Source organism: Hylaeus anthracinus, unplaced genomic scaffold, assembly GCF_026225885.1.
Source record: "Hylaeus anthracinus isolate JK02 unplaced genomic scaffold, UHH_iyHylAnth1.0_haploid 11997, whole genome shotgun sequence".
Classification (NCBI taxonomy): Eukaryota; Metazoa; Arthropoda; class Insecta; order Hymenoptera; family Colletidae; genus Hylaeus; species Hylaeus anthracinus.
Genome location: NW_026534344.1, coordinates 12,046,512 through 12,067,845, shown reverse-complemented (window position 1 = coordinate 12,067,845; position 21,334 = coordinate 12,046,512). Strand labels below are relative to the sequence as shown.

The 21,334-nt window shown below is 41.6% G+C and overlaps 1 protein-coding gene across 2 annotated transcripts in view; it reads left to right on the top strand.

The window, feature by feature from the left end:
* Window positions 1-21,334, top strand: part of LOC128889175 (pituitary homeobox x) — a 36,941-nt gene that overhangs the window by 11,296 nt on the left and 4,311 nt on the right. The window contains exons 2-3 of one of the 2 annotated variants that reach the window (XM_054146562.1): window positions 4,503-4,700; window positions 8,168-8,406. In XM_054146562.1, the coding sequence (XP_054002537.1) occupies window positions 4,503-4,700; window positions 8,168-8,406 (437 nt within the window). Of the gene's footprint in view, window positions 1-4,502; window positions 4,701-8,149; window positions 8,407-21,334 lie in introns of both variants that reach the window. The other variant, XM_054146560.1, reaches the window with a different exon arrangement.

Sequence of the window (21,334 nt, the reverse complement as noted above, 5' to 3'; positions counted from 1 at the left end):
GAATACGAACATTATAAATAAATGTTTAGATTGGGTGGGTAAATGTACTTTCCTGTTGATATCATCGAGCAAAATGGATTTCGAAAAAGATATATCCACTCTTATTTAAAAATACATTTTGCAGAGAATGTCGAAGCTTTAGAAAACTGAAGATATATTGCAAACTAATAGAATTTCATCCAATTTACTGTAAATAATAAGATTCGTATAGTAACCCTTATACTCTTCTAGGAGTCCGCCGAGTTGCACTGCCATATAATTTTCAACAGTAACGAGAGAGTATATTTTTGAAAGGTCGCCAAGTAACATTGTTCTCGAGAATAGGGGATCGATAGACGATTTTCCTGGTAAACGGAGGACACAAATATCCTCGAGCCACTGACCACCGCGGGTGTCAAATGTTTGACAGAAAAGGGTGGGGTTGTTCTTGGCCGTATTCCGCCCCTTCGAGGATCTTCCGTTTTCTCGTATCGTGTAACTCTGCCACGAATCCGTGGTAGCGAACGCCACAACCGTCAAACGATACGACATCTTAAGCCTCCGAGAACTCTGCAGGGGATCCCGTGGGAACTACATTCGAGGTTGTATCGTACAAAATAGGAAAGCTTCATAACAGCAGCCCTTTGTCTTCGAGTGTCGCGCACAGCTCCGAAAGGATATTCCTGAATGCATCTCGATCCTGATCCTGTCGTTTTCTTTTCATCTTCTTGGTCATCGGGTATTTTTCTATTTTTATCCGGCGGAGATTTTTCTCCGAAACAATGAATTTTCGCCGAGCAGAGAGCCTTACGTTGGAAGAATCGACGTTGGCTCGGCGTCGAGCAGCAAGATATTGAAACGTGAGAAATGGCGGTCAATAAATTTCGCTGGTTGAGTAGGTCGCTTAAATAGCGTGTGTCGGATCAGGATGTAGATTATAAGATTAAGTCTAATCTTGAAATAATACACAAGCGTCGGAACGAGGAAGTTTCAACGGTATACACCGGTTTTAATCAAATCAGTAAGGAAGGATACGTTTTTAGTGCCGTCGAAACGTTATAATTTTAATTCTGCGCTGGGTGATCCGATATTGTCCGGATTACAGGGATATTTACGATCGATCGGCGTGTACGCCCTATAAAAAAAGAATAGAAATAGAAAAAACGACGCTAAGGAAGCAATGGTGTAGGTTCCCCCGTGGCATTTATCATGATGTAGTTTATTATTTTAGGAACTCGAAGTTGAACTCAACCGAATCCAACTGGAAAAGTAAACACGAAATTCCAATATTTTCCGAGTTTCTTGGAACTCGAGATATATTTTCAGTCGTGCGTTAGAAGACTTTCAAAAAGTCTCTCCAATTGCAATAAGAACTAATGTCCCATTTTTAAAAATAGGATGAGAGGAGAACGGTGGACTCGATTCGTTTCACTTTCGTTAGTATCATCGTGGTTTAGCAAAATTATTCGAGTGACAGTGTCACGCAATACTATTTATATTTACTTTTGAAATTTTATATTTCCTTCACTTTGGATGGAGCAGGATTAGTAAAATAGTGCTTCGAAGAAACTGAATGATTAGAATATTAGTATTCTACGCAAACCAGAGTATTCAAATATTACTATCCCGAGGATATAATAGGGGCCACGTGTTTGATACGTCTACAGTAGCTACTGTATCTCATTGTCAGACGCTAATATCTCGAGATACGCTTTCTCGAGAGTTACGTCGATCACGTTGTAATGTTACGTGGATCGTGATAAATTGCACGGAGTCCATGGTTCCGTGCTCGGATGTTTGTCGTCGAGGAGGCATCGCTGATAACGCGACATCACTCGCTTTTCCTCGGGGACTGCCCTGACAAACAAACCGCTTGGCCACCCTCCTCAGGGTGCCAGCTTATCCTCGTATGGCCATTCCTAGCTCTTTACACGTGTTCTCTGGTCAGCCGCCCAAATAGGTAACCGATCTGTTTGCACATCGTAGATTAAGAAACTATTCCGTCCGGTTTATTTAAGGCCAGCATTATCGGGGAAATCGGTCCGCCTGGAATTACCAGGGTCGTTCAAATGGAAACGAGACTTCATTTTTATGAATTTACTAGACGAATACTTTTGCCAACCCCTACTTACTCTCTGGACTCGAAAGTATTCGAAAACGATGAGCGATATCAGATTCGTTGGCTCAACGCAAACGAATATCGTCTAACGTCGGTGCAACGAGAATTTGTCGCGATTGGAAGCGATGCTTCGCGATTGTGTAACAACAATTGCGAAAAATGCAGGTGCTATCGGGAAACTAGCGTTCGACTTCCTTCAGATTATCGACTATGAATCACCATAACCAATGGCGATTGAAATTATTCGAAAGATAGCGCGTTGCAGAGCTACTCCATTCGAGGAATACTACTCAATCTTTGTGTTGACAACATCATTTTCAAGAGACAGCTTTTTGGTATTTTTCAGTCATGATTGAATAGGAAATTGAGTTTATTGGTCGATTTCAAGTATACTTTCGATGGCGTTACTTATGAACAGAGGTGGGCAAAAGAGACTAAAGCAATTCATGCACTAATAAAATGTACATACTACGTCGACATCAATTTACCCTTGATCGCACACTCTTATATCTCAACGACACGTGTTAAACGGCAAACAACGCGATATACGTCACTGCTCCACCCCCGAAAAAACAGAATTATTTCGCCGTAAACTAATTTTCGTCATCGACTAACAACGAAGCCGTGTTTCACACTGCTTGTTCTCTCTTTCTTTCTCCTACAGAACCATTATTTATCCACGATCAGTATTTTACCGTAGCAAAAAAAAAGGAAGAAGAAAAAACACAAGAGAAAAGGAGAGATAGGAAGCATTCTTGGACTCGAATGTGTGTTCGAGAATAGGGTACGTGTGCGTGTGCTGTCGGTGGTAGACAACCAACAGAGACGTTAATCGGCCTGGCCGTTTAGTTTCGCTCCGTTTAGTTATATTTGGTTTCTACGGGGGCGGCAAAGAGGAGGGACGTGGTTCACAATTAGTCGGCGCGTAACTCGGGGCTGATTTAGTGCCACGGTGTCGACTACGTACGACGGAGACGCGCGTGTCACTCTTCCAGGATACTGCCAAGTGTGTTACGACCCAACATGTACGTTACTTCTCCTCAACCGGAGGTATTCTTGTCTGGACGATCATTTTCGAGGTGTTCTTCGGGAATTAACAAGAGCAAATCGATTGAACGCGTATGTAGAAATAGGAAAATTTTTATTCTCCGGAAGAGAACATGGCGAGGGAAAAGAATTTATATTTGGGCATTTTTGAGATAGAATGCATAAAGCATAAAGTGAGATAGAATGAGATACGATAAAATAAACCACATCCATGGAACGAAATACAATAAGATACAATGAGACAAATCACTTCAACGGAATGCATAAAACAAAAATAATTAAATACATCAAGTGAATCAAGTGAATTAAACGAATGAAATTAATCAAATAAACGATTGCAAACTTTAACCAACGTGTGTATACATTTCTCGTAATTCTAATCATTTGGTAACTTCATTTGTATAATTTAGACGAAAACATCCCCTTCGTCTCACCAATCATTTACATTCGCGAGGACCGCGGTTTAAGAGATGATTTTGCGAAATGTACGCATGTAACCACGTGATATTTAAAATCGTTGGAATAAATCCAGACAGCTTCACCCCACGAGTGAATCGGGGAACTCCCGATTAAAAGAGAAAATAGACGAAACTCCCAGGACGCGTAAACTTTCTCTGCCTACACACAGTCCTCGTCGGTTAAGATCTCTGGGACTTCGTATCCACTATTATTCGAACACGACACGATAGTTGACAAAATCGTCGTCCCTCGAGTGAATGTTTCCAACAAATCATCGTGACAAACGCCAGCCACCAAGAAACATAATAATTTTTCAATATTTCACACGAATCGCTTCATAGGGACTGTTGATAGAAGAGTCGACACATTTTTTGTGCTAAAAGTATCCTCGATAATTGTTACAACCATTTCTCCAACAACGAAAATATAAACGTCATATGAACGTAGAAGATTCAAACAAAAAGAAATTCAACAAAATATTCTCATATCATTTTCACAAGAAAAAACACTGTTAACTTATCACGTAATAAATGTAACTCTGCTTTAATCGTTCCAAATTACACGTAATCCAGTAACGAGGGAACAAAGTAGACGCGAAAATACCGTAGCTCGCTGTTAATTTCAATTCTGGCCGCAGATGCCATAAGTGAATGTTGCCATGAAGCTTCATACGAAGCGTCACGTTTAACGATCGAGAATTAAGCGGCCGAATTAACGAGTCTCAGACATCCGCGCTATTAGGCTCCAGTTTCGTGTAGGAAGACTGTTTACATCGTCGTTTCGACGCGGCGAAAGTGGCCGTCGCGAAATCCCGGCTTAATAACGAAATAAGTTAGTAAATAGTGGAGATTACGGAGAGCTTAGACGACGTTGCAAGAGGGTGTGATGCGTTTTGCAGTATGGGCGCAGGGCGACTTCAGAGACGAGACGAACGGGGGCTTGGCGAGGCTCGATTCGACGGGTCACGGAGCACACACCCCCGGTGGAAGCAACCCCAGTACACCAGGTGCGACACCCACGACACCCTCTGGTGGATTCTCTACGGCGCAGCCCAGGTCCCGCACGAACACCACGCACAGGCCAGACATCCGAAAAGGTATGCCTCCACGATTTCTAAACATCTTGTCTCGGACCCCAATCCTCCTGCGCCTCTAAATTAAATTATCAGTGATAAGGGGGAAACTCAAAGTTCGAACTCAACCTTAGTATAGATGCACGAGACGATGAAGAAATTTGATGAAATTATAAATTTTGATAGTCTATTCTTGTATCCTTTTCATTTACAATATTAACCCTTTGCAATGGTTATCGTACTTCTAAGTAATTTTATTAGTGATTATGTAGGATATACACTCAATTCCATAAATATTCGTATCCTCTATGCCTATTGAAGAAGTTTGACTAAATTAAGTAATAGTTTTGATATTACCAAACGAATTTTTCATTATAATTATGTATATAAATAAGCTTGTACGTGTATATATTTATATATTCACCAACATATTTACATCCACTTGGAAACATCAAACAAACAAAAAAAAAATGATCAAGATTAACAATAATAACGTCTGACGTCTATGGTTTCTCAAAAATGACTCTAAGATCTCGTTTTGAAAAATCAAAACGCTAACGCCCCTCTTGGAAAATCCTTTGCAATCGACTTGGAGAAAATGACGAAGGAATCGCAGGTACGAGTCTATAATGTAAAGCCTAATATAATTTTCCTGAAGAGATATTCGTGCACCAATCGTGTAGGAAATTCCAGCCAGGCATGATCGTCTCCCGTTCTCACGGACTATGAAATCAAATGATAATAGAGAGTGTCGTCGGGTGCACCACGAGAAAGGCGAGGAAAATGCTGCCGTCGTTTGTTTGCACGTTTGTTCGGCACTTAGCCGACGCTCTCGCATCCGCCCCAAATCCCCGCAAATTGAAATATCTCTCGGAGTCTTACGGTCCTGGTTAACAACAAAACCCCGGGGACGGATCTCACTTCACTCGTTGTAATCCCGAGACGAGGGCGAGGCCTCTCGTGCTCCTTACGCGAGTCCAGCACGTTCCTCTTGTTGCCACTAAAGCTTCCAAGTGTGCCTGAATTCAAAACTCCTCGTTTGGTCAACTTCCTTGGACTCCTCTTCGGGATGAATGATAGAATCGCTTCTCTGTTCGTTCTATAATTCTGGGATTTATTCACTAGCTGGCTTGGACATTCTATCGCCTTTCAAAAATACCTGACAACAAACGTGATGTGAAGTAAGTTGTTTCATTGGAATTGAATTCATTGTTTCCTTTGTTGTAAATCAAATCTTTAGTGGAGAATAACACAGAGGGTTGTTAGTGATGAGGGAGTGAAAGTAGAAACAGTCTTACTTTTAAGGTGTCTAATACTGTAGACGTATATTAAACACAACTATATATTTAATATCTTCAGAATTTTTAATATTTGTTTTTCAGAAAACCTTTACAAAGATCAAAGGTTAATAAATGTTTGCCTATTAAATCCAACGCTGATTAGGAAATTTCCTATCTGTTAGTATATTACACATCACACGAGTAATACATACACGAAAGTTTAGTGAACGATCATCCAAAACAAAGAATTAGAAAGAGTATTACCGCGTTAATTACCGAGGAGGTTCAGACTGAGATAATCAGTGGCCTGAAATAATTAATGATCGCTACTCCGTAACATCCCACGGCTTGCCTTTAACAGAGAGGGGTGAGGGTTGACTATCTGGTTTTATTAATATTGTAGAATCCAAAGCGTGATATTCCAAGGCTGTAGATCGGGCTATTACTGAGTAAATTGAAGTATAGCGATAGAGAGGAATCGAACGATCTTCGGGGCAAACGCTGCTGCTATCAGCGCGACCTTATGTCGATTAGGTACCTCTGTAAATAGGCAGGGTCGTTTCGACCTGGAAGATAGTTAGCGGCATCATCAGACGCAGTGATAGCGGTATTCTTTGAAAAAGGAGGCGATCGATCATGTGGCTGTCAATGCGAGTAAGGAAAGCTAGCGGTTTGCTGCCCACGGAGTCAGGGGTGGACGCGTTCTCACCTGTCACTGTCACACTGGTGACAAACGCATTTATGTTACTCTCAAATGGCAGGCTACAGGCTGGATGTAGCAGCGATTACACCGATCAAACGATCCTGCATATTAGAGACGATACCAAATGGGGTGGCTTAAGTGAGAATTAAACTATAGGAATTAAAATGTGGCAATTTTTCAGTCTTCACCAACATATTTACTTAGACACTTTTTTGTTTAGAATCCTCTTCAGAATCTATAAATGTTACAATTGTGTTTAATAAATAAATAGACGAGTGGACTAAATGGCACCTTTCGAGGGTTAAACTGTAATTGAAAATAAGCGAGAGTTTTTAATTTATATATATATATCACAGAGTGCCTTTATACCTTTATATTTTCTTATAATCTATATACATTGCATCTTTGTAGTCCTATTAAATTAATTTTACGTGATAATTTAATAAATTATACGATAGGTTGAACATACATTTATATAATACACAGGTTCTGAAAATTGTTTCAAAGCAAAGTCGGAATGTAAACAAATCATAACATACCAACAATGCAATGTACTCAAAGAAAAATACATCAAAGGCTACTTAAATCGCTCGATAATTATAAACGAAATCTCTACAATTCATTTCGTCATTCAGCGACGAGCAAAGATTCAAATCACGATGAAAGGGACCGATAGGAAGAGGAATGCGGTCAATTTTATTAGCGATAAAATATTTTCTTTATCGTTCTAAGCTAATTTTTATCGCGACCAAGAATGAATATAAATAATATTTAACGAGATTCTAAAGCTCCAAGGTGAGCCAATGCAGTAGTTTCGGATATTACGCTGAGGTTTCGTGCGAAATTAACTCTGGCATGCCTTAATGAAGTCAGTTGCGACCTCAGAGTTCCCGTATGAAATTTTATCAGACACTATCCGACGTAACCGTAACAGGGCAAATAATCGCTGAGCAATTTATGTTTGCACTGCGCGGATAAAATCGACGCGAACTGCACTGGTGTCTCTTGAAATATAATGCATAGTTTCTGTAATTTTAAAGAGAGCTTTTCTTCTTCGATATACTTATGAATGTACTAAATACTATAAAATTGATAGAGAAGCGTACCATTTCATTTTATCGAACATAAAATTAATTTAATTCTTCATTCACGACGTTTCGATCACGAGATTGCTCAGACCGTTACAATTACGCGACGATTATTAAAATTGAAGATTAATTGCAAGAATTATTTACATTTGAAAACAGGAGTTAAAGTATTGCTTTCTAAAGCAAATACGCTTGCAAGAGACGAACCATTGTTATTGTTCTCCGAATCGATTTTCTGATAAATAATTTTCCAAAGCAACGACGAAGCGTGAAATAATTGTTATCTAGATGGAGGTGCGTGTGGCCCGTCGTTTGAATTATTATCTGCGCCGGAGTGTGTTTTCGTAGGATAAGTGTCGGTGTTTCTTTTCGTGAAGAACGTGATATCTTAACACGTTTCAGGTGTTCGGACACCGACAGAAGTGAAACACGAATTGGGAGCCGGCGGAGGGGTGGTTTCGCCCGCTGGTGTGGTCGGGGTAAACGACGCGGACGATAAGGACGGGAAGAAGAACAAACGCCAGAGGCGGCAGAGGACACATTTCACGTCGCAACAGCTTCAGGAGCTGGAGGCTTTGTTCACGAGAAATCGGTATCCGGACATGTCGACCAGGGAAGAGATAGGGCTGTGGACGAATCTTCCAGAACCTCGAGTCAGGGTGAGTGAGAATATTTCAACGATTGCATATCTTCGCCTTCTCTTTGGCACCCAAACTAACCAATTTTAAAACAACAATGAATTGCTTTCTGGTATGGGATCATAATTACTTAATTTTATATCAATCCAAGCATTATCGTTCCTTAATTATTAGACTACGGATTCTTATGCATTTATGGGAAATTTCAATGCGTAAGAAACTGGAAAATGCACACAGTATGCGATAGTATAAACAAATATTAAAAGTAAAGTTCATATTAAAATAATTGCGGAGTAAGTTCAATTTTTCTAGGTACGTTTACACAGATTTTATTTTGCATAAGAATCCGCAGTCTAGATTTGTAATTAATAATCTAAACGCAATGTCAGTCCAAGCATTACATTTAGTAAATATTAATTAACGTTTTGACCAAATGGTATTCATGGTCTTTCACGTAGGGTACTATGAGAGTGATAAGAAAAATAACTTCAGAATCACGTGGGGTTAATTTACCAACTCGTGACTAATTGCTCGCAATCGAAAGGTGCAAAATGAATCGATTCTCGACATCAGTCGTTACATTTTTTTTCGTCGAAAAAAGACACCGCTATCGCGTTCTTGACGGGTTATCGGTCGATCGAGCCTCCATCGATCACACTTCTGATTTCGGACAAACAATTTCGTCCCAACGGAAACGCTTCTATCTGCTCTGATCGCGACTCATCGTTTCCCGTCGCGAAGCACTCGCTGAATATCGCACATGTATTTCCAAAGCTGTATAACTCGTTAAAAACTCATCACCTCCTCAGAAGCCTACATTTATTGGAGATTAGGAAACATTAGTAACAAATGATAAACAATTAATACAAACTCCTAAAGAGATTACCAAACGGTGGACGAAAATTTTAAATTACTACATAAAAATAATAGTTTGAGACTATGCTGACAGGTGTGTTATATTATTAAAAAATGATATCTCGAAGCTCCTTTCAGGAAAGCCTGTCCTTTATTGAAATTAATTGAACAGAATTATACGTTGAATTAATTGAAAGTAATATATAGTTCGATGAAAGTTAAAAATAAGATACTTTTGTCAAACTATAAATAACCAAAGTGTCGATGGTTGGTTTAGCGTAAAAATTGATTGCATTTATCACGTACACGCTGTACGTTCTGTAACGTGCTGCCCTGTTCGAGCTCGAATCTGAGTAGCTTTCGATTCGAGTTGATCGAAGTAGCAACAGAAACCTACAATGGGCGCATTGATGCCTTGAAGTATCGATTACAAAGGCAACAATTCATGCTCGATACCTCGACGACCCGTGTCTGCGAACATTGCTCATCTCCTGAAAATGGCATTCCTTCACTTATCGCTACCAATAATTTTCAGATAATTGTTATTAAAAATACTTCACTATCATTAACTATCAGCACTTTATTTGAACAATTTCACTTGTCCTTCTTGCAAACGATGTAAACAAAATGTCTTCAACTTCACCAGTTATCATTATTATTATCATTGCTATCTGATATCCCAGTAAACTTCATTATCAACTACACAGAAACGATCGTTGAGATAGCCTAACATTATTCGTTGGAAAAATTTCCAATTCTTGGTTTTAATATAGTTTTATATACATTAAAGAAAAGTAATTAAGATTATAGGAAAATACACTCGGATGAATGTAGTTTCAGCGAGATCTGGGTTTTATAGAATCAGCAAAAATAAATTTGCTCGCGCAAGATTTTTCGTTCCTAGTCGCATTGGGAATTTTTTATCGGGTTCCCCTTCGAGAGCGAATATTACACTATTGTTGCAAACGGCGAATAAATTCGTGGCGTTTGTTCGAATAAGCGAGCAAACAAGGCGAATTCAAGGCTTTAGTCCGTAGCTTGAGCTGGATCAAGCGGCAGGACATGCTTCTCGACTTGACAAGCCTTGCGGTTTCGTGCGTTTCAGCAAGACCTTTAGGAACGGTCATATCACGAGAGCTCGGACGAAACGTTGGGATCGGGGTGGAAGAGAAACGAGAATGGAAGTGGGCAGGCATGAGGTCACGTGGGGTTGCGCAGCTCACAAGGGAAGCTTTGCGCCGGTAAGCCCTCCTGGATTTATAGAACCACACAGAGCATGGCACAGTGTTCCCGCCACGGTGCTATACGCCATGTACCAAAATGCTGGAGATCCCAACTATCGCGGAACCATGGACGCGTTCACGAATTTTTTATGTTATTTTAAGGCCTCCGAGCGGGAGGAGTTTCCGCGCAGAACTTGGAAGACTGTTCACTTGTCTGAATCCTATTCCTGATAATCGTATTGTTGCATTTGTAATAATGATTCTCCACTCGATGTGTTGGTTATTTGTTACGCGATAGCTCACTTTTGCCTCCATTCACCTCGTTTTTCTCTATTACATTATCGATCTTCTTTTGCTTTAGCGTAATAATGAAAAACTTCAGGGGGTGTCAGGTTAATAAAATAATCTTGCATTCACATATGTTCACCACATCCATTATTCCTTCAAATCATAAATGGATTATACAGCATACAATAGTTGCGATAATTTTAATTTATTTACATGAAATTCTTATATTACAGTCTTTGAGAATGCTATGAATAATTTTTAATCCTTCAATATCCGGTCCACTCAAAAGTAGGATATGGAAGCATTATGGAAAACACATCAATTTCGTCGAAATCACCGAAAAATTTTTCACATTGCGAGTAGTAGAACACAGCACCTGTTCCCGTCGCTTTACCTCCTAATCGCTTACCATAATCATCCCCAGGGCGATCCACGGTGGTTGTACGATTCGTTGAACCATATCGTTCGGTCGTGTCATTCTTCGATGGAAATTTCTGCACAACACGCGAACTTCCAGATACCGAAATTTACGGGCGCGCGCGATTGCGGGGCATTTAGTCAGTTCTAGTCGTTGCATTACGCTTAATTAATCCCGATGCAACATTTAATGCTCGCCGATAACCGCGGACGAAGCTTATCTATTTTGTCCGCGGATTTACCGCCGTTTCGGATAAAATCCGAATGGGAATCCGGCCAGTCTGCGGTCGTGCCATTCGGAAAACTTCGGCACTGGCTTTTGTTTCCTGATCGAAGCCTCTATCTGCTCCGTGGGTGTCTAGCTCTCTCTGAAAATTTATATGATCGTCCTTTCATTCGTTCATTAGCTTGTAGGAAATAGAAAGATGAGAAGATTTGTGAGATGCGATGTGGTACTATATGGAAGCTTAGAATCTTTCATCGATGGTGGAGTAAATAGGAATATTCAACATCCTCACAAACGTTCATCCATATATGGATAACGGTACTTTTCACTGATTAACTAAAAAAATTAATTCTGAAAGTCAAGCATCCAAGGAAACGAATTTAAACGAAACTCATGAATTTGTATGAATTTATAAAAATAAATATCTCGATAGATGTTTGATTACGTAGTCTCCAATAGTCTAAATACTATTAAATCCTAGGAAAAATTGTCAAGAATATTGCACCCAAATTCTTGAATTTGCACCCAATTTCTAAGCCAAGTCGCACCACTCGACACTACTAAACATACTACATCCTCTAACAAACATTTTCCCAAAAGTACCCCCAACTTCTCCTAAAAGAACCCCCCGATCAGGGTGGATCATCCCAAAATCTCAACTCCTGTTCGGCTCGTCGAGCAACCAACCGATTCATCCTGTGACTCGAGTGCGTCTCGTCGGATAAGAGGTCCAGACATCATAGGCCGGGCTCCGAGGAACGAGGAGGAAGAGAACGAGACAGCCGGCCGTCGAGAGGGCCGGAGGGAGACGTCGAAAGCAAGAGGAGGACCGTTGGAGCGTGGTGAGCAAGCGGGATGGGAAGCTAGGTACAGTTATCTGCAAAGAGGCAGGCGTATGTTTCGGTCGGTGGCAGCAGAGCGCGGCTGTCCGAGATAATCCGCCGGTGATTAAGACCATAAATCCATCGGCGGATTAGTATGGTTGCATCGCATACCGCGCGGTGGCGTCGTTGCACGAGGACTCCGTGGTGCAGCCTCTGGCTGCAAGCATGCCTCCCTCGGCCCATGTCCCACCCCCGCACGGTGGGGTTGCATTCCCTGTGTTCCCGTCCGGCTCTGTTGGCTCTGCGTCGCTCTACCTTCCACCACTACCCTCCGCGACGGACACACGTCGTTGATCCGTGTTGGTAGACCTGGACGAGGGGGTGGATGCAGGTAGAGCGAGGGGAGCCACGTATATGTAATGTACAGAGGAGGGAAAACGAGAGAGAGAGAGAGAGAGAGAGAGAGAGAGAGAGAGAGAGAGAGAGAAAGAGAGGCTGAGCTTACACGCCATGGGAATGGGAAATGGGACGCCACGGAATATAGGTGGACACTAACCGGTATGAGAGTGAGGATTACCGAGTGTCATCCGTATTCGGCCGGGTTAGCGGCTGTCAGCGGCCAATGCCATCGCTATATATCAATTATTACCTTTGCCATTGCAACGGCTGGCTGCATTCCGATCCACGCGTTGCTGCGCTGCACTGCGGTCGTCCGGTGCGTATCTCTTCCGTAGGCCGATTTGCATCTAGTATGTGGACCCTAGCTCTCTCTCTCACACACACACACACCCGTAAACACGCCCATACGCGCACCCATACCGTGTTCACCTTGCTTTTCCGTCTCTCTGTCTCGCTAATCTTTTTGCAACGGTGCTCCTCTCGCTCCAGCATTCCAGTTTCGCGGGTTTAGCGTCGAACCGTTGTTGGCAGCCGCGCGTGCACTTGCCAGCTCGTAAGTTCTCGTGTACGCAAAGGATCAACCGGCTGTCCTCGGGATTTTCGTCGGTCGGGAACTCGATCCCGCGCCCGTTATGAAGGCTTCTGAAGTAAAGGTCTGGAAATTAACGAGTCCCGTGATCGAGAGCCCGCGACGACTGCGATGTCTGTTTCGTTGATGCGCTCGCGATTCAGGGATAAGCGCTGCGTGGCTTTGGAGTGCCTTGGGTTGATTCAGGGCTCGTCTTCTGGCTTTTTAGGGCCGGAAATGTTATGCTTTCCGCGGATGACAATCCGTTCTCGCGCGTTTCATCTTTTGGAAGGGTTTTGGTGTTGGAACTTGAAGATGATCAAGGGACAGGATTGCAGAGAGGATTAAGAGAAGTGAATTAATTTATTAATGTGATTGGAGGTCTACTTTAGTAGTTGTCGCTACAGTTTTGATGGGAGCTTTGCGGATTATCGGCTTATTTTAAATAGAAGTTCGGACTGCAAGGAGTGCGATAATGTGTCGTGCAGGTTTCGATCGTGTTATGATAGTCCACTTCAAAAAACATTATACATATGTAAATTATTTTTTGGAGACAGATATGTCGTTGGTTGTAACCGAGGTTTCCAACATCAGAACACGTTGAGTACCAAGTTAACCATTTTGCATGAAGAAACGTATGCATCCCTTCAAATTCCACTTCGTGTAAACCCTATCACTCCAGTTCACATTAAACCCTCCCAACTAGTATTGATAGGAACAAGAACCATCATTGCAATATCAAAGGTATCCCATAAGAAGCTTCAGACTTCCATCTGTCAATAAAAAACTACATCCATCAGACACCATCTTTAAACTAAACCTACCGACGTTCACTTGTAACTATTTCTACCGTAATGGTACAAATGCAACAATATTTTACGTGCAATTAAATTGAATAATGCGTGAAGCAATTGTATATAATTCACACATTGCACATAAGAACTGTATATAAAAGTTCGAAAACAGTCATTTGACTGGTCGCAATAGGTTTAGTGTTAACGTACAAAAAAATATACATGTCGAATTGAGTAATCTCCTTCTTTTCGAAGTCGGTTAAAAATCGAGTATATCCTACACCATTGGTGTCTAATTAAAAAACCAGACCCCAAAGACTCTTCGTGACTAACAGACAAATTTTTCTGTCGATTCCTATGCACAACAGAGCTTGTTGGCCAGGGTACGCCTGAAAATATTCGCGTGGCCAGTGCTCGCAGCGGTTAAAACGCAAGCTCCTGGCCACGCAAAGGGATCAGAAGGTCGACTTGGGGATTTTGGGCCGAGCGCATTCATTCATGAAACGATATGACGGTTGTATCGGAGATTTCGAGTTCCACCGAAACGGTGGCGAGCCGGCGCGCGGCGTGCTGTAAATCGCGCACGAAGTTAATACCGCTGCGGACGGGGCTGGAAAACGTCGAAGGCCGCTATGCGTGATCTGCGATATTCCGTTGGTGGATTACCGCGCCGAATATTAACCTTTTACGGTGAATTGTAGACCCGAAGTAGCGTATCGAATCTCCAGATTTATTTCACAGTACTGTCTGTGCGAGATTCCCCCGTGAAATAATGCGTTACGTTATGCATTCGTTATTCGCAAGTTGTTCTGCCAACGAGTGGCGAGATTAAATAGAGGGCCGTTTTGGAGATAAAAGTAAATTTAGTAGAACGCCGCCATTTATGCGGGAGATGATTTTGAACGTTTGCAATCAGATGAGGGGATAGTGCAAGTTTAGTCAAATTGATTAGTGATTACATAGATCGAACTTACAGCAGAGCAAATTTTAAATGTACGTTTCTTTGATGTATAACGAATTTAAACGTTTTATAAAATCATTTCATGTTACGTGTGAAAAGTTCAACAATGAATAGTCGCTATTTCGTAGAACATATTGATTCCTTTAAAAATTGTTACATAAGTGTTTCTCTAAAACACCATTCTATTTCATTAAAAAAAAATCTCTCGTTTAAATATCATTATTATTAGAGACTGAGATTCCAACGAAATTATCTTGTCGAAACTATCTTAGTAATATCTTAGTAATATCTTAGACAATCATAAACGATGCCAAGAAGATCCATCCAAACGTTTAATTAATCGCGTGGGCTTATCTTATGACATAGCAATCAGATACCCACCTCAAAATGATAAAACGTAAAAGATCGCACGACTACACCACGCATACGTAGAACGATGATCGTTGTGTGGCTAATTTGTGTCTCGAGTACAAGTTCAAAGTTCAACGCAGCACGGGTTCACTAATACTTCCGGAAATAATTGTCGCCTTGAATCCTCTCTATCGCGATCGAAATCGATATATCGACGCCAGTGATCGTTGATCTTTGATCCCGTAAGATTTATGCGTTCAGGTTTTTATGTATAACGATAGCGTAGAAATTGATTTTCGGCCATCGAAATAGTTATCGAAATCGTTTCATTCGTCAATAGACACTTTCGACGATTAGAGAACGGGGGGAAAACCTACGCAAACAAAGTTTCAAAGTGTCAACGTTCCTCGTAAACTCTTTCATCTTTGTAGCGATCGTTGGTAACGACGAGGAAACAAGTTTTGACCATCGCGGAAAAAAAAACAGCGAATAAAGGTGTGGGAGAGGGAACAGTTTCAATTCGATAGGAATCGATAAACGTGGACGGGAGGTAGCCAATGAGCCGTAACTATTTATAAATTACAAAGGAATGGAGGAGGCACGAAAGCTAGGCGGGACGGCATTAAAAATCACGTGTTCCCGCTTGAGCTCATAATCTCGTATAATCTTTTGCAAAGTTGTTAATACTCGCGGCTTACGGGTGTTAATTTAATATCCATACAGGTACGCCGACATTGAATATCCGAATCCCACTGGCTGCAGCTGTACAGTCCACCACCACAACGATAAAAAAAATCCATAAAATTGCTCACACCGAGAGGCTAGCCCACCCACCCCCGCGTCGTACGCTCCGGCTCATATGCCGTTTGTATCGTTCAGCGTCGCCCTCCGGACCGCTTTAATACAAACGATAATACTCGTTTCCGCCGTTCTGCTTCTCTTTTCGCGTTCCGACCGTCAAGAATTCGTCCATCGCGATCGCGATCGCGATCGCGATTCTCGATCCGCGATCGAATTGATGCGCTGATTAACGTCGATCGAAGATTTCACAACCATTTGAAAAGAACATCTCATAATTTCTCTTTCGTAAAATTCTCATTTCTCGTAGTTCCCACTGGACGAACTTAGATTTAACAAGATGGATGAGGCATGCTTCATAGATATTTATATGAAACTGTTTTCTTGATAAGTAATAAGACTCCTTTGATTTAATATGAAAATACTGTGCATGTATACGAAATAGAATATACATGGAAGAGTAAATTTTTGTACGCCTACTTTGTTGTTGGATCACACTTTTACAGTAATTATCTCTATATGTACACTATACACCCTAACGTAGTGTCTCTTAAACTTCATCCTCTTCTGACCCTCCCGTAATAAAAGAAAATTCTTGGCAACCCTCGCAGTGCAATTAAATTCTTGTTACTCTAACAGAATTTAAACCTCTTTTTTTAAATATGTTTACGTTTTAACAGATCGACGTGCATTTTAAAGCAGAATTAATATTCTCAGTACCTAGGGTGGAAATGCGAAGGGTCGATTTCGCGCCAAACCTTCTCGACAGTTGCGAGTATTTTCAATTACGTGAAAATGCTTTCAACGCGTTGACGAAACCGCGTCTAGCGGCGTCACATTCCAGAAAATTGTTTCGTCGTCTTGGCCGTGATCCAACCGACGCGAGAGTCGTCGCGATACCCACAGGATTTCGGGATTTCCGGGAATGTCTTGTCACTCCTCGGACAGATGAAGCTTTCCTTACATTTGATTAATTAAGTTCTTCCACAGCCGTGCAAATGCTTAATAAAATATACTTTGCAGTCTGGGAAACGAGCTCTGATTTATTCCGAACGTTTCGACTCTTGGTAGACCTCTTCTGTCGATCTTACAATTACGATTATATCGATCGTCGTCTATTTGTGTATATATAATTGTAAAGTATAGTATGTGTATAAAATTACATTATCATATTGCATTTGGGAGTTGCTCTCGTTTGAGACTAACTTGACTCAAATTTTAAACATAAACATTTGCACTGACAAACTTAACGTCATGATCAAAAACTCTAAAGTAGTGAACTATACAGTTTACACGATAATTTTATTATTATCACACTGTACGTGATAATTTTGTTATTATCACATTTAGACGTGATAATTCCATTATTATCGTGTATGTCGAAAAATGAATCAACCTTACATATTATTTACAGAACGAATTTGTTTTTCATGTGAGAACTATTTTGTTCCGAAAGAATTTCCTAGAGTGATGTAACCAATCCAGTGACATACTCATTAATACCGATACGTATCAATTCTGAAGCATTGTGTCGAGGTATCGAAATAAGTTGTCACTGGTATCAGTGAAATATACTTATCGACATTTCTTGTAGTATCGATACAATTCAAACATCAAGTATCATCGAGATCTCAATAAGATGACCATGTAACTAGTCGGTTATCGGAGCGACGAATTAGTCGAATAACTTGAAATAAATCTGTACCTAGATAAGCATTCGAATTATATATAGAAATCTTTATTTTCATACACCAATCCCCTAATTTTGTCTAAATTCTCGGTCTCGATCGGAGATGGTATCGTCATCGATAAGAAACAAAATCGACTGGATGATAAAACTTCGAGGAAAATGATCTTTTTAAATAATCATCCTAGTACACGACACGCGAATGCAACAATAATTACTCTTACTTTGCTCGCGAGTCATCCAGACATTCGGATAACACGCAACCGCATATTCATAGCAATCCGCAAGGATGGAATCGCGCGTGCGCGAACAAATGTGCACACATATTCGCCAAAACGCGATACAAACGCGTTTCTGGCTCCCTACGTGGGATCTGGCCATCCTCCCTGATCCATCTTGGCGTTATAGTGAGATTTATGGAGACTGTGCCGTTGGAAACTGAGACTGCCGATCGTGGACTAGAGGAACGGCGAAAAAAGGAGTAGCGAAGAAACGAGATGAAGAAAGGACAGTGTACTCTCCACACACAGGAGGAGGGCGATATACAAGCGTCGAAAGGGGAGGCTGGCGCCCAGCGTCGCAAAAAAAAAAGAAGTCGCTGAGTAGAAGGATGAGGCATAAGACAAAAAGGATTTGTTCTGGTGGCCATGATGTTTTCTTGGCGCGAGGCTCGAGTGGCTCTTCGTCTCGCTTTAAAAACGCCGCTTTGTGAAACATTTCTTGAATAATTGAACGTGAGATATTTATTGCAACGATGTGTAGTATACTTTGTAAATGAGGTATTAATCGTTGGTGTCCATAATCATTCGTTACGTGAATGTTTAGCCTCTTCAGAGACGATTTCTTTGTTATTATCAAATTTTTGTTCTTTTTATTTTGTTGACAGGAATTATAATCTTGAGTGGTGTCCAGTTGAAGTCAAAGACACCTCTTTTAAATGTTTCAACATTTCTCATAACGTTGCACAATTATATATGATTTTCCTTATTATAGATTAAGTATGAGAAGAGATCTCAAGGAAGATCAACCCCTAAAATGAATAACATAATGTAAAATTGCTCTAGCTAATTTGAGTTTCGTCCCCCTGAAAATCATTCGATTAAAATAGTCGAAACGCAGCCAAAGAAAGAAGAGGAAACCGCAGGAAGGCGAAACAACAAGATCGCAACGACACGCTCTCATAAATTCCCCGAAGTGGCGTTCACTTAGAATTCCAACTACGATCCGTGACGATGTAAACGAAAAGAAGCGTGGAGGGACAAGGGACGGTAATCGTCCATAAACGGGCTCGTCGAAGATGTATAGAGTTGAAAAGTTAGCATGAACGCGACCGCAGGAGGAAAAGAAGCTGGCAAGCGCAAAATCCTCGCGAAGCCCCGGAATATCCAACAGGACTACCCCTCTCTAGTGCTTATTTTTAATGAAGTGACGCCTCCGTCCATTTATGGGTCGCCGGGCAGTGGGACATACTTTCTCGACCTTGGAATTCAAGCACGGACATTTCAAATCATAGTTAATTACACATATACTCCAATTTACGAATCTTCGACTTACGTTCAACAAAAACAGAACCGTCTACCGAAAAATTCTACTTTTCTCCGCTGCAAATTATTTAGAATAATCCCCAATTCTTTTACACGCATTTGGACCACCCTTGGGGGATTTCGTCCTAACGTACGTTGGAGGAGAATCAGACGAGGAAGAAGTTGGAGACGCTCGTAGGAGGAAATTTCCTAGTCTTTCGTTCCCGAAGAGGTGCGTTGGCTCGGAGAGAAGAGTGACAAGCAGATGTGCGTGGACCAGGGAGTCCCGTAGACTTGGAGGTCGTAGGTGTGCGCATATGTCGGATAGACGGAGGGATGGTGGATAATATAATGATGGCGTCGGCTTGGAAAGGAGGGGCGGGGCTACGAGGGGATCAATATTATCCTCCTCCACCTCCACCTCGGCTCTCCTCCTCCGAACCCCGCTCCTCGCCTACTCTGGCAACCTTCCCTCGGGTATTCCCCTCGTTCCTCTAGTTCGCCGCCACCATCGTCGTCTCCACCCTACAACGTCGACCTTCTCTCCCCTCCACGAACCGTTCCTCCTTCGCCTTCGCGTCCTCACCGACGCCTCTCGTCTACTTCTTAAGGGGGGATTTCCTATCAGCGTCAGACTCGTCTATCTAACGTTTGCGTCAGACGTCTCTATACTCGCCCAATGAAGACACATGTCTTTGTTTTCTTTTCAACGTTTTTCAACGCACTCGATACCGGTACGCACCGTCCGACGACTTACGTCTCAAGCTACTTCTGCTAGCCTACCTCCTTGCCAGATGAACTCTCTCTTATCTTTACGAAAAGAATTATTCATTGACTATTTACTCTCAAACATTACTGATTTCACATTCCAAAAAAGGATACAATATTCTACCCGATTCAATTGGTCGATTATAGTATTTATTTGAATATTTCCAATTTTAAGGGATGCTCGACATGTCGGCAAAGAATGCTCTTCTATACTATTACTGTTTTATTATTATTTCACCTTCCAAAACAGGATACAATATTCTACTCGATTCAATTTGTCGATTATAAAGTATTTGCTTCAACATTTCAAGTTCTGATGCACACTCACCACGTGGACAAAGAATGACTTTGTATACTATTACTCGGTACGAATATTACCTATCTCTATTATCCCATTCAACTGCGAATTGTCCATATGGCAGCCACGATTCCTCGTTCGCGAAGAACGACAGGTTTTACAGTCCTGTATGTTTTGGGGAAAGCGTTCGATCGTGGTCGTTGCTTCTGGGTAAGAGCAGACGTCGAGGGTTGCATTTCTGCATGAAAATATTCGATTTCCCGTTGGTGGGGCATTTCGTCGAATATACGGGTCGTTGGGACAGAAGGAGAGAATTGAAATGTGAAACGATTGGAACGTCGAAGTGTGGCGAATTTCTAGAGGTCCTATTCAGTGGTACACTTTCGGTACCACGAGTTTTGAAAGGGTGAGAAGCTTTGACACTTTGGCAGAATTTTCAAAAGGGACATTGACGCCGTTAAATAAAGAATACATCCGAGAAAATATTCAAAATTTGATTTATTCAGAATAAAATTCTCTGCGAAATTTAAAATGTTTCATTGCAATAAAATTTCTCTGAGAAACCCCTAGAGAGACCCCTATGCAAAGAAAATCGAATGGTGTTTGTAAATTTCCCGTTAATGGAGCCGCTTACGTAGTAAAACGAACCTAAATAGCGTAGCTGGCAAGGAGTTGTACGAAACGAATCGCGTTTATCCGATTGTTCAGGGCCCGATGTTAAGTCACGGGATTACCTCGTGTGGGGCAGCGTTTTCGGGGGTGTCTATATAATGTCCGACCGTATACGTGGCGGAAAAGAAAACCAAGGGATGGTGCACGAGTTGGGGAAGTGGAGGTCGGTGTGGAGGGGGTTGATTGATGAGGTAGGCCCGGTCACGGTCTCATTACATTTATATAACCTTTCGTAGATTGAGCCGTGCGCGGAGGCTTACGCGGTGGCGAGGGGTCGTGATTTGATGAGGTTTTCTT